This window comes from Coptis chinensis, chromosome 5 (genome assembly GCF_015680905.1).
Source record: "Coptis chinensis isolate HL-2020 chromosome 5, ASM1568090v1, whole genome shotgun sequence".
Lineage (NCBI taxonomy): Eukaryota > Viridiplantae > Streptophyta > Magnoliopsida > Ranunculales > Ranunculaceae > Coptis > Coptis chinensis.
In genome coordinates, this window is record NC_141460.1 from 94,348,377 (window position 1) to 94,360,372 (window position 11,996).

The window sequence follows — 11,996 nt, forward strand, 5'->3', positions numbered from 1 at the left end:
AGTGAGAGAGGAATTATCGAGTGAGGAGAACGAGAGTGAGAGAGGAATTATCGAGTGAGGAGAACGAGAGAGCGATAGAGGAGTTGAGACTTGAGAGAGGAGGATTTTGGCGGAGAGAAAAACAGGCCATCAGACATAAACCTACCAAACAACATTTTAGGCAACATACCCCTCCCCCCTTGTCCAGAACGTTCGCTCCGCTCACTTGACAAGATACAACAAAAATTACCTAAATATATTACTGTTGACCCTTTGAGTTGAAACAGTACAGTTAGGAGGCCGGACAAAATATTCCCAATATACGTATACTTTGAAATTTTGAAGGGGGCAATCTGCATCGAGCATCCCCCCTATATATGTCTAATGCTCCAATGTCCATGTCGCAGCCCCCTCACTAGGTAGCTGGTTCTTACTGTTTGAAAGTATTCCCGGTGTACATCAAGGCAAAAGTAGATCGAGGACGAAGATGAAAAAAGGCTTATGTCTGGAATTTGGATCAAGCTCGTGAACAAACGAAATGATTCCATTGAAACTTGGGTGAACCAATATGCACATAATTTCTTGGGGCATGTCCACTCAAAGAAACTGTCCCATGACTATATGAGAAACAGCTACACAATCTGGTTTCATGATGAATGTTTGAATGGAATTGAAGTGTATCAGGAAACAAAAACAAAGTTGAATATTGCGCCAGTGAATCATTCCTTTAGGATCACTGTCCAGCTTTCTGGTTACTGATTTTGTAATATCTTACTGTGAGACCCACTCCCAATTTACTCAGTCGGAAATGAAAATATCGTAGTTCCAACTAGCGACACTAATAGTTCTTATCTGCAGTACTTTTGTTTTTTGCATACAGATGCAGTTGCGCCTTAGACATTAATAACATAAACCTTTTACTCAGGGGTGGCTAATGGAAATATCAGTTATGGTTGGTTGCTTAACATCCCATAACACTTTCATTTGGTATGATTTATAAACTGTTAGTTCACCATTTTGCACCTGGGTCACTGTTTGCTCTAGTTCCACCTTAAACTTCATTAGTTGGGCATTAAGGAAGAGTTAGATTATTTGTACTGTCAATGTAGCATGTATTCATGACTTCGTGGATATTTGTGAATTAGTTGGTGTAGCATATAGTTTCTTCACTGGCTGTTTATTGGAGTGGTAAAAACTGCTAGATTAGAGCAAGCCAAGGGCATTCCTTATACCAGATTTTAAACTATAACTAGTCAGGTGTTTTACCGCATGGGTAGGATGCTCACCATCATCAAAGTAGTTAAATTGTTACGTAACTATGCTACTCATGGGCATGTTTTTCAAGTTTTGATTTACCAAGTTGCGTTATTGGGGACTGTGAAATGCTTCAGTGCAGCAAATTGCCAGATTTTAGATAGAATGAATTTGTTAGATTGCGTATCTGCAATTATGTCCAAAGAATTACTCCAAACCAATACAATTGAAAAGTGTGTCCTGATTTGAAGTCATAAATTTGGATCGCAACCGGACCGGACAACTTTGTGATAGTAAGTTAGGTGGTTCTAACTTCTAAGTTATTATAAGGTTAGGAAAATCTGGAGAAGGACTTTACTATATTTGGGGGCAGATTGAAAGTCTTACCATATGGAACCAGTTACAAGGATAAGATCCAAATTTGTGTGTTTTAAACTTTCAATACTCTGTTACTTGCGAGTTAAGTATTTGAAGACAAACTTTGTTCTTCTGAATCATGTGATCTTGATTATATCTATTGTGTTACTTGGCAGTTTGAAGATGATGACCAAAGATGTCACTTGGAACTCAATTATTCCTTCGAAATCAAGAAGTGATATACTTTCCTCCAAGGTTCCTCATCTAAGTTTCAAATTTGCTTATGAGAAAAAACCATTGACTCATAAACCTTTTTTGGGTAAAGAATTGACTGAGAACTAATTATCCATATTTCTGGGTAGCGAGAATGTTGTAAAAAAATTGGGGTTTGGACAGGGGGTTGGTAGACTACACAATCTCTAATTCCAAAATGAAAAATATATATGTAATCCCTTCCAATTTATTAATCTTGTAGCACTTTATCTAATATTACCACGCCACATTCTTGCCACATTATTTTTGTAGAGATGCAAGCTAAAGTATATATAATTATTGAGAGAATCTAATATAACTCTGCAGGTGTCATCAAACTTTCGAGATAGATTAGAATTTAAAAACGGATAAAAAATTCAGAATTAAAGACTAATGAAAAAAAACAACTCATACAAAATTTTAAATTGTGTTAAGAATTTTAGACGAGAAGTACTTGATTTGTAGCTTTCTAGCTGAATGTTGAAAATGGGCATTGCAAATCTTTTCAGCTGCTGTAAATGAACATAATTTTTTTCCCATACCACCCATTTCAATTAACAATGTCATCTTTATTTTAGAGAGAGTGTCGCATCTGCATCCTTATTTGATACTGTTCCCACCAACACCCTCTTTATATATAACCCTGCAGAAATGAATCTCTAAAATAGTTATGTAGGGTGTCATCGTTACTGTATGTTGGAGAGGAACTTCAGAAATTTCATGAACCATACAACCAAAACAGCATTTGTGTGAACCTGGAACCTTGTATTCCAGGTATGACCTTTACATAATTTCTGACAATTTGCATAATAACTGCTAAATTGTAATTGTCACAGCTAAATTGTTCTCATGAGCCAATTAACACAAACAAACAGTTCTTTATAATCAATCTCTCGTCAGACAGAAGCCAGGATGTTTGAACTTTGAACAGGAAAAGTTACATATATGAACAATTCCGGAGCTAAACAAACCAGAAAAGAGATTAATCACTCCTTACGAAGATCCATTCCAGCTTTCTTGGCAACTGCATCCAATCCGTTCTTCTCAATTGTCTTAAGTGCCTTGGTTGATAATCTCAGTTTGACATAACGCTTGCCTGCTTCCCACCAGATTCTCTTGTATTGTAAATTGACAAACTGCAATTTCTTTGTCTTATGGTTGGAGAAGGAGACCTTGTTTGCCCTGTTGGATTTCTTTCCAGTTAAAGGGCACACTCGCCCTGTAAAAATAACCAAATTATGTCACTCACAAACAACACAAGCATAGACAAGAACGCCTTAAACTTTTGGTTTTTATTTAACGGTTCATTTTAAGATTACCAAGCTAAAAATTGCAACTTGGAATGCTACTGAGGAAAAACTAAGCTGTTAAGAATCAGGGGCGAACCACATAAGAAAATTTTAATTTAAATAAAAAGAAAAATTGAATAAATGAAGGAAAAGTAGTGCTTACGGGCAATGGGTTGAAATCTGAAAGGAGAAGAAGAGATGGGTAGTTGTTTAGTAAGACTTTGAGGACCAAACCCATCAACAGAAAGCTTCATTCCACTCAATTGAGAAGTCAAGAACCCCAGCTCTGAAGAAACTGCTTGTTGTTGTGTTTTCAAGTATACTGAAGAAATGGGTTTTGTTTTTGGAAGGTGAAGAGTTGAGTGAGTGCTTAGTAACACTCCTGATGATGCTGTTGCCATTGTTAGTTAAATGAGGTTGCCACTCTTTTCTGTGTTCGTTGTTTCAAAGATAAGGGAACAAGGAAGACCAGTGAAATATCATATCCACATCAAAATCTCGTGAAATCTCGGTTATTTTGTTGGCAATTTCGAAATTTAAGCGTGAGATAGTTGACATAGACGATATTTAATAGCAAAAGATGAACATAGTATTATTAAAAAAACTTCAGATACAGAAGGATGTGATGGTGGTGATTTACAAGTTACAACAGCAACATCACCATTTGTCATCGATCCCCATTATTCTTGCATATCAATATAATAAGCTTCAAAATGTATGCCCAGTATATTCTAGTAACATCTTCAAGTATTCTTTCCACATAGTACATTGCATCACTAGCTAGTTATTACAGAAACATAAGCAATAATGGAATATTATTACAGAAAAAGCTTCCACAGCTTGCGCCTTCTTCATATCCCCTAAATTCATATCATCACTTCTTCCTTGAGACCATATGCTCAGCAATCTGCCAGAAAACAAAAACAAGTAATGAAACACACTCACACGAAATATGTCCATATGTAAGACAAGGACCAGGTTTACATCAAAAGTGGGAAAATCTAAGTTTGGTGCGTCTCAAAATGCAGTAGGTGCCAATTCCATGTTTCGGGCTTGTTAGCATTTGCTGTAAGGCTTTCCCAGCATCTTTTGCCAATGTTACTTACTGTAAATGTACAAGGCGTTTTTTATGGATAATGGTAGTGTGGAAGAACGACATCTTTAGTGTATGTTCTCTATACAACTATGAATCGGAGGAAACAAACCTCTTGCTCCTAATTGGAATACACAAGAAATTAAGAAAGTACGACTAACCTGTTCAGTATAAGGCAAGAACTTCCCATCAAATGTGATAACAACACGGTCCTTTCCATCAACACCTTTAACTTTGTCAACAGAACAGAAGAAGTCTATAGCTGACATTCTGCAGCGCAGCATAAAAAGAGATTAGTGTACAATCGCCAAACGAACAAAAAAGGCACAAGTCATATCAGCATAAGGCCGAAACCAAGTTACATTTGACATATTGAAGGCTGTTTCCTAATTATAAATGCATTGGTAGTCAATCGAAAGGTGCTTGTGTTAGTTGTGTGTATGTGTATGTGTAGTGTATGCAGATTCTTTTCTTTCACTCATTTGCAATTTGCACTTATCAGACGCTTTACAAAACTTAAGTACTTATCCAGGTCAACTAAATCAAAATCACGCATCTCCATTTTTTGTACATTTGAATATATGGTCTACTTTATTCCTGCTTATCTTACAAATTATGTTTGATGGAGATAAAAGTTCCAAACATGTATAAGTCTAAACTCTAGGCTTCTCAATTGCCTTGTAAACGACATTTGATTCCACTTTGTCGTATGAAAACAATTCTTGGAGAAAATTGTAAGAAAAAACTTACATTCCATCACCAAACTGCTCATTGATGATATCCTTGATGCTCTCCCCAAAATGCATAATTGCTTCATTCAATCTATTAACAATAAAACAAAAATAAAACCATTAACCAACAAAGCAAAAAATTCTAATCTTAAACCTCAAGAAATAACAACCCCTCTGTTGTTTGTAAACATAATCCAAAATTAAGCAACCCCCAAACTTTGATTACCTGTAAATAGCAGGCTCTTGAATGAGAAGAGGGTCATAAGACCTCAGTGGAGCCTTCATCATTTCATCAATAAGTTCATCAGAAAATTGTGGCAGAGCTGCTTTTAGTTTTTTTGCAGTTTCAGGCATTAGTATAGTTTGCCTTCTCAAGAGCTGTGCAACATAAACATTTGTTAAACCAGTTTCTTGTGCAATCTGATTAAATGTTTTGCCAGATTTTCTCTTCACTGATAAGAGCTGGCTCACTAGGACTGCTTTGCTGCTTTGTGCCATTTTGTTTGAAATGAAATGAGTGTAGTGAGTTTGTGAGTTAGAGTGACTCTTTCTTGGCTATTTATAAGTGCTAGTCAAGTCCAGAAGTCTATGATGGCTTTCCAAAAGGAGTCTAATAATGGTTTCACAGAGTTACCTTGCACAATTAGTGGTGGCTTTATAAAAAAGACAGTGTGATAATTGAGATCGAAATAATGGGACTAGGACTTGGCTGGAGTGAGATATGAATCCATAAGAAAAAGTTGTTCAATTCCCCTAGTGGCGGCAGAAATATCCGCCTCGATATCTATATGGGTTATATTTCGCTGGTGTCATTGGGCTGCTGTCGACGTCGTTGGCTCTTCCGCGCTTCTAATTTGAGACTTTGAGTTGCCTATACGGAATTACGGATAATGTAAGGTACGTTTGTTGGACGATAATTAGTTAAAACGCAAGAACAACGGGGTGTAAGCACGAGTTTTTTTGGTAAAGGTGTAAGTATGAGTTGATACTTGATACTATGTAACTTTGTTCGACGCAGCTAATTAAAAAGCAAGAACAAGAACAAGACAACACAAATTTTCTTGCCCCACTGGTAGAATTAGGTAATACTTGTTAACGTAAAATTAAACCTGGCTTGTAATTTTTAGATGATAGAAGTCAGATTTGGAAGATCATAAATATTTCATTTTGTGAAAATTTGGTTTCCTATAGTTACATTAAATTTGGGTTTCTTTTTTTTTTAGTTAAAATGATTGAAATGATCAGTCGACCATTTAAAAAGAGAATTGGATAACTTATGGGGATTGCTATCAATTTGTCTTTAAGTTGTCTTATTCAAACCACCACTAATCTCGCATATAGAGTATATATAACCACACTTTTGTTTCACTTATTTGTGGAGGTAGCCGTACAAGAATTTTATTCCAATAGTTGTAATTAAGGCACAATAAAAGGCCGAACCAGTGCTACTACAGGTAGCCATGGTAGATGTATAATATACATACACAATTCAATTCAATAATAGATCTGGGCTACCACGAGGATATCCCTATATAATAGATCTGGGCTATACAGAAGTTAACCAGAACGACCACATGCGCTTTGCCTGAGTAAACATTTTATTCAGTTCCAATGCTAAGATGCTTTGAAATGAGATTGTCTCGCCTATTTATAGTTTTTAGGAAGTGAAATTGATGTTCAAGATCAATACAAGTGGCACATACCTAGTTGTTACACTGTAGATGTTTCTACAAAAAAAATTTCTTCGTCAAACCACAAAAATAAGTGTGTATTAAATGCTTTTGGTATGCTCGTAGTTCATCGATCAACTCCATTTTCCGTTTTGGCAAACTTTGAGTCTATATAGTTCATAGTTTTGCGACTCGCGCATACTTCTTTAATAGCTTACTCTAGTATGATGAGTGTAAAGGAGTGTTTTGGTTTTCCTTTGTGTTTGCAAAGGATGAGGGAAGAGAGTTGAGATTTTCTGGAGGGACCGAAGTTTAAGCTTGTGAAGCGAGCTGCCTCACGATCTTTTTGGTTTTCCTTTTTGGGGGAGAGAAAAATCAGGTCCGACGTAGTTCAAATAGGTGGTATTTATAGGCTTGAGGAAATGTCAATCCGGGAGGCACGTGTGTCTCTTGTACACGTGTAAGGTGGAGATCGTGAATGAGTGTTAAATTGGTTATATTATAAGTTGTGTCTTTGATTGGGAGTTGGCGGTTGTCCCTATTTCCGGAGGTGGGAAGTACAAGTAAGATTTTGGTAATGATTACTCCCGTGGTGACCTTATTCGAAGTTATGTCTCGGCCATGTGTTAAATCGCATCGAGACATCTTTGTTAAATTACCACCTACCCGAAAGGAGCTACTCACGAGATCGGTCTTGGAGGTCGATGTATTGAGATCGCTGCGATGCAATGTTTCTTAGAGAGCTGCTTCATAGATCGGTCCTGGAGGTCGATGTATTGAGATCGCTTATGTTTCGTATGCAATGTTCCTTAATGGGGATATTGCTCTCCTACACAACCCCCTCTCAGTAGATTGGTTGTGTTCGTGCAAGAGATCTGCTGAGAGAAGAATCAACACTTGGGTGAAGCATGAGCGAGCTATGGTGATCGTTCTGACTGAGATGCCGCTGAGTTCGAATCTTGTAGCATGATGGTTTTGGTGGGAAAGAAAAATTAGGGCGTGGGTGGCACGTGACAGAATCATAGCAGTTGGAAAGGAGTCATGTCGCCGCGTTATTCGAAACTCAGGAAAAGACAAGTCCTTGGACACGTGTGTGGGCTATATCATAGGCCGTAATCATAACTTCTTGGGAACTGAACAGGCGGTTGTGCAAAATCAAATTTGGGATAACCAAAAAGGCATTTCCAGGTTTCTTCTTCCGCAAAAACGCAAGTTAGGGCTCTGCCAGTGAAAGTGCTTCACATTGTTGTTTCCTTTTCATTTTCACTTTGCTTTCTTCGTTCCAAAGGGTTTGTTAAGTTGGTAGGTCGGTGTTAGGTTGTAGGGTTTAAGGTTGGGTAATTTGAGAAAAAGGAAATACTACAATGTCGGATTCGGCGACACTCACTCGGAAGAGGTTCGGGGAGATTTCACCGAAATGGAGAGTATGAAGAGGAGAATGAAGACTTCGTTGAGTGGTGGTGGTGGTGGTCGGTTTGAAGTGGATGAAGAAGTTAGGGTAGATGAGGTTAATAGTCGATCCGGTCGGGAAGATGGCGGCTAGTACGTCTGGGTCGAGGGAGATGACGCCGGGTGAGTTACCCCTAAGAGCGGTAGAGCATCGTCTTTGCCGGCTCGTTTCTGGTCAGGAAAGCGGCTTTATGGGATCAATGTGCCGACACGGAAATATCTGAACCCAGCCGAGTGAAGATGTTCAGTAGTGAGGGGTACAATCCTCCGAATGGTGGAATAATCATCTGTGAAGGTCGGTGGAGAGCGTACATCAGATACCGTTTCGAAATTGGTTTGTGACTTCTTGAGTCACGTAGGAAGTCTCCATGCCCGGTTCGTTGGTAACACTTGGCGACTATTTAAGGTGTTCAACTGTTGAATCGAAAGTGGTGAATACCACATAGGGGTGTCCGACATAATAGAGCATTACGTAATGAGGCGGTGCCGGTAATCCGAACTTTAGCTTGCAAACCATGGTGACGTTATCGCGTACTTTCGATGGTGTAAGCAATGAGGCACGGACGAAGAGGCGTTCTTTGCTAGTTGGCAACTACTTGCTAGTGGATGTAGGTTGCGAACTAGGATGTGTAGCCTAGCCGGTGGGTAGGCTTGTCTTCCTTTTGACACTTTAATGGGTGAGCGACTGTTGTTCTAACTGGTTCATCTCTTTGTTTTGTTTGCAGAGTTTCCTGTGCGGACGCGAACTGATCGTGGGGAGATAGAGAGGTTCGCGCGGTTGAGTCGAGAACAAAAACGAGCTAAGCTTCCGGAATTTGCTCATTTCTTTGAGGAAAAAGGAGGTGCTGCGATCCGGGAAAAAAGAAAGGCTCAAAAAGACCGAGCTCTAGGTCGAACGAAGCGAGTGGTGATGGAGAAGCGTACAAGTGATCTGATAACACGGGAGGACCGAGACCGGGCGCGTGGCGTCCCGAGGCATCCTCCTGGTGGTGGTGCTGCAGGGGCTGGTAGCTCGAGTTTTCGTCCTGAAGGGTTAACAATTGACGCTCCTGTGGAACTGGAGACTGTAGCCTTCAATGCTCGTCCGAGGGGCAGGTCGGAGAAGAGAAGAGCTGAAGTGGCCGAGCGCGAGGGGCTCGAATGGCTAAAGTTATGCGACCGCATACAGGGGAGAGCTCTGAGTGGGGGTGGTGCTAGCGGGTGGGCCGGAGTCGGACGCGGCCTGAGCAGGTCATGGACTTGGCCACCTTCGGTGTGGGATCTAGTCCGTCTCGACGAGGACGGGAACCCGATCCGCTAGCTTAAGCGAAAGGCTCCCCCAAGGCGAGCGGGAAGGCTTTGTTGTGAGTCTTGAGACCGGAGGCCCGGTTTGTGTATTTAGATGAACACGGAGCGCAAATAACGGTAAAGCCGCTTGGCTATCGCGATTTCAGTCGAGTAAAGGTATCGGCTGTTCTTTGGAACAGATCGCGTTGGATGGCAACCGCAAGGAACTTGATGAAAAGGATCGGCGGATAACATACTGGCGGATGGAAATCGCGCAATGTCCGCGGTAATGTGGGTTTGTCGCCCCTTTGATATAGCATATTTTGTTATGTTCGTTGCTTTGATTTGTTTATATATGTGCACTATGGCAGCTTGTCAGTGGTTTCCAAAAGTTGAAAGAGATTGCACAGTTCGCTGAAACGGATAGAGAGTCTGTGTTGAAGCTGTCAGAGGAGCTGAAGAATGTGTAGGACGCTGCTAAGATGGAGCGTGAGGAGCTTGAGGATCTGCGGAAGGCTCATGAAACTCTGAATCTGGTGAAGATCTTTGAAAGATAAAATTTGAAGATCCGAGGCGAAGCTAGAAAGGAAGTTGAAGGGAACGCGTTCATGCCGCAATCGCGGAAATTGGAAGGTTTGAACGATTATGCCCTTCACTGCAAGAAGGTTGCTCAGGACGCTACTAAGGCCTATGATGATCTGGATGCGGACTTCGGAGATCTGGAAGCAGATTACAAGGCTTTGAAGGAGGAACACGCCGCGCCGCGCTGCGCGTCCCCGCACCTCGATTAACAGTAGGAGAGGCGTTGGTGGGGCGATTGGCTCCTCCTTGATCATGCCGGCGTGGTGTCCGTAATTTGGAGCTTTGCCAGACCGACACCCCATGAGTTTGGAACTGGATGGCGTATCGATCGTAGTGGACGGGAGGGATGCTGAGGTCGATGAAGTTTTTGAGCCTGGAGAACTAACTGTGGTGCCCGGGGAAGGCGAGTTGTAAATTTGTTGTATGTCTCTTATCAGCTTATATGCTGCGGTACAATAGAACTGGTTTCCTGGGGTAACCTGGGCAGTTCGCCTTTCTTGCATTTTTGTATTGTGTTGTGTTGAACGAGTTGGTATCCCGTACTGGTTCGGGGTAACCATATGAAGTTAACTTTTGCGTAGCCGGGTTGGATTTCCCCGAGTAGTCTCGGCCCCGCTAAAAGAACGAACCTGTATGAAAGTGCTGTTTAAAGCAGGTCGTTATTTGCTTTCCTGCGATGTTGCACACTTGTTTCTCTTTGTGCGTTTCCTGTATCGATGATACCAGATCGCTTTAATAGGAATGCCACGTGTAAATGGCAATGGCGGGCGAGGCAATGATGGCGACGGCTTGCCCGCGTTTGGCGCCTCAAGGTAATTATGACGTGGTCTGGAAAAGACGTTTACTTGATAAGTGAAACTGTTCGTGGAATACGAAAGGTGTTTGAACGGCTGTTTGTTTCAGCTTCTCTTCTTCTACGCACTGTGCATTTCCATTACCGTTGCTTTGAAAGGTAACGTTGCTCTCCTCTTTTGAACGTGTCTTGCTAAGCATAATCTTGCCCCGGTCTTTAACTCCTACTGCGTCTTCTTTGTTCGTAGGTGTAATTATGGCAGAATGCAGCAAACGGAGTAAAGGAAAAGGGCGTCTGAGAGAAACTTCTCCACTGGTCACGGAGGAGATAGAGTTCTCGCCTCACGTGCATGGAGACCGTGGAAAGCGGAATGCTGCTTTGGTGGGGGCTAGAAGCAACAAACGACCTAGGAGGGCTGGTCGTCCGGCTGGTGGCGTTGTGATTGGGTTGCCACAACATGCTGGCATCGCAGACGATGGTGATGCAGAACGTGACGATCTGAGACAAAGTCGCCCCGGTCGGTGGTGAGAACTTCGTCCCGATCATCCGGGATGTGGGGAGCGAGTTCTACTACATGGGGAAAATGGGGAAGAAACGCCGCGATGAAACGCTCAGATCAGTTTTCCACTCCGCCATAGCTAATTAGCCTTCTGAAGGGGGCCGTGCTAAATGGTGATAAGGCGGAGGTGGAGGATGAAAGCATGGAAACGCTTCTAGGGACGATGGATATGGTTTGTCCAGTAAACTTCGTGATCACGATGGCGTTTATGTCAGTTTCGAATGTCTTTTTGGTCTATTGACTTTGGTTGTGCAGTTTCTTGCAGGGTATGATAGACTAAAGAATGTTGTGCAAGGCATTGAAGCTGATGATAACTCTCATGTGGAAATTGGATTATCCGCGGTAGAGTGAGAAAAGGAAGCCGGAAGTAATGACCACGAGATATCGAAACGCATTTCTGAACGCCGCTACCGTTCTGGACCGGCCGAGCTAGATAAGGAGGTGGCTAAAGTGACTGCTTATGCCAAGAAATGTCAAGGGGTCGCCGCGAGGCAAAGAAAGCATACACCCTGGCTTGTATGCCGAATTATGCCGCTACCGACGAAAATATCATGTCCCCAAGAGAGCGGTGATGGTGAAGCGCAGAACAAGGTATCGCGGGTGATCTTTGAGTCCGCTTTCGACCGCTTCTTTGGCGGAGTCGCGACCCCACAAGATAAGCATGTCTTAACTGATGTTTGATGATGTACTGTATTTCGCTTTGTGGGAATTTGTGATGATGT

General features: G+C 41.6%; 2 protein-coding genes across 2 annotated transcripts; both read right to left on the minus strand.

The window, feature by feature from the left end:
- Nucleotides 1-2,700: 2,700 nt before the first annotated feature.
- On the minus strand, nucleotides 2,701-3,587 carry PRPL28 (Ribosomal L28 family). The gene is made up of 2 exons (XM_086561997.1): nucleotides 3,295-3,587; nucleotides 2,701-3,061 (listed from the first exon to the last, which is right to left on the minus strand). The coding sequence occupies exons 1-2, from the start codon at nucleotides 3,530-3,532 to the stop codon at nucleotides 2,829-2,831; spliced, it is 471 nt and encodes a 156-aa protein (XP_086418123.1). The 5' UTR covers nucleotides 3,533-3,587; the 3' UTR covers nucleotides 2,701-2,828.
- Nucleotides 3,588-3,697: 110 nt separating this feature from the next.
- LOC147500319 (cyanate hydratase-like) lies at nucleotides 3,698-5,708 on the minus strand. Its single transcript, XM_086561996.1, has 4 exons — nucleotides 5,182-5,708; nucleotides 4,975-5,046; nucleotides 4,386-4,494; nucleotides 3,698-4,038 (listed from the first exon to the last, which is right to left on the minus strand). Exons 1-4 carry the CDS (start codon nucleotides 5,451-5,453, stop codon nucleotides 4,006-4,008), a joined length of 486 nt encoding a protein of 161 aa, XP_086418122.1. The 5' UTR covers nucleotides 5,454-5,708; the 3' UTR covers nucleotides 3,698-4,005.
- Between the last annotated feature and the right edge of the window lie 6,288 nt (nucleotides 5,709-11,996).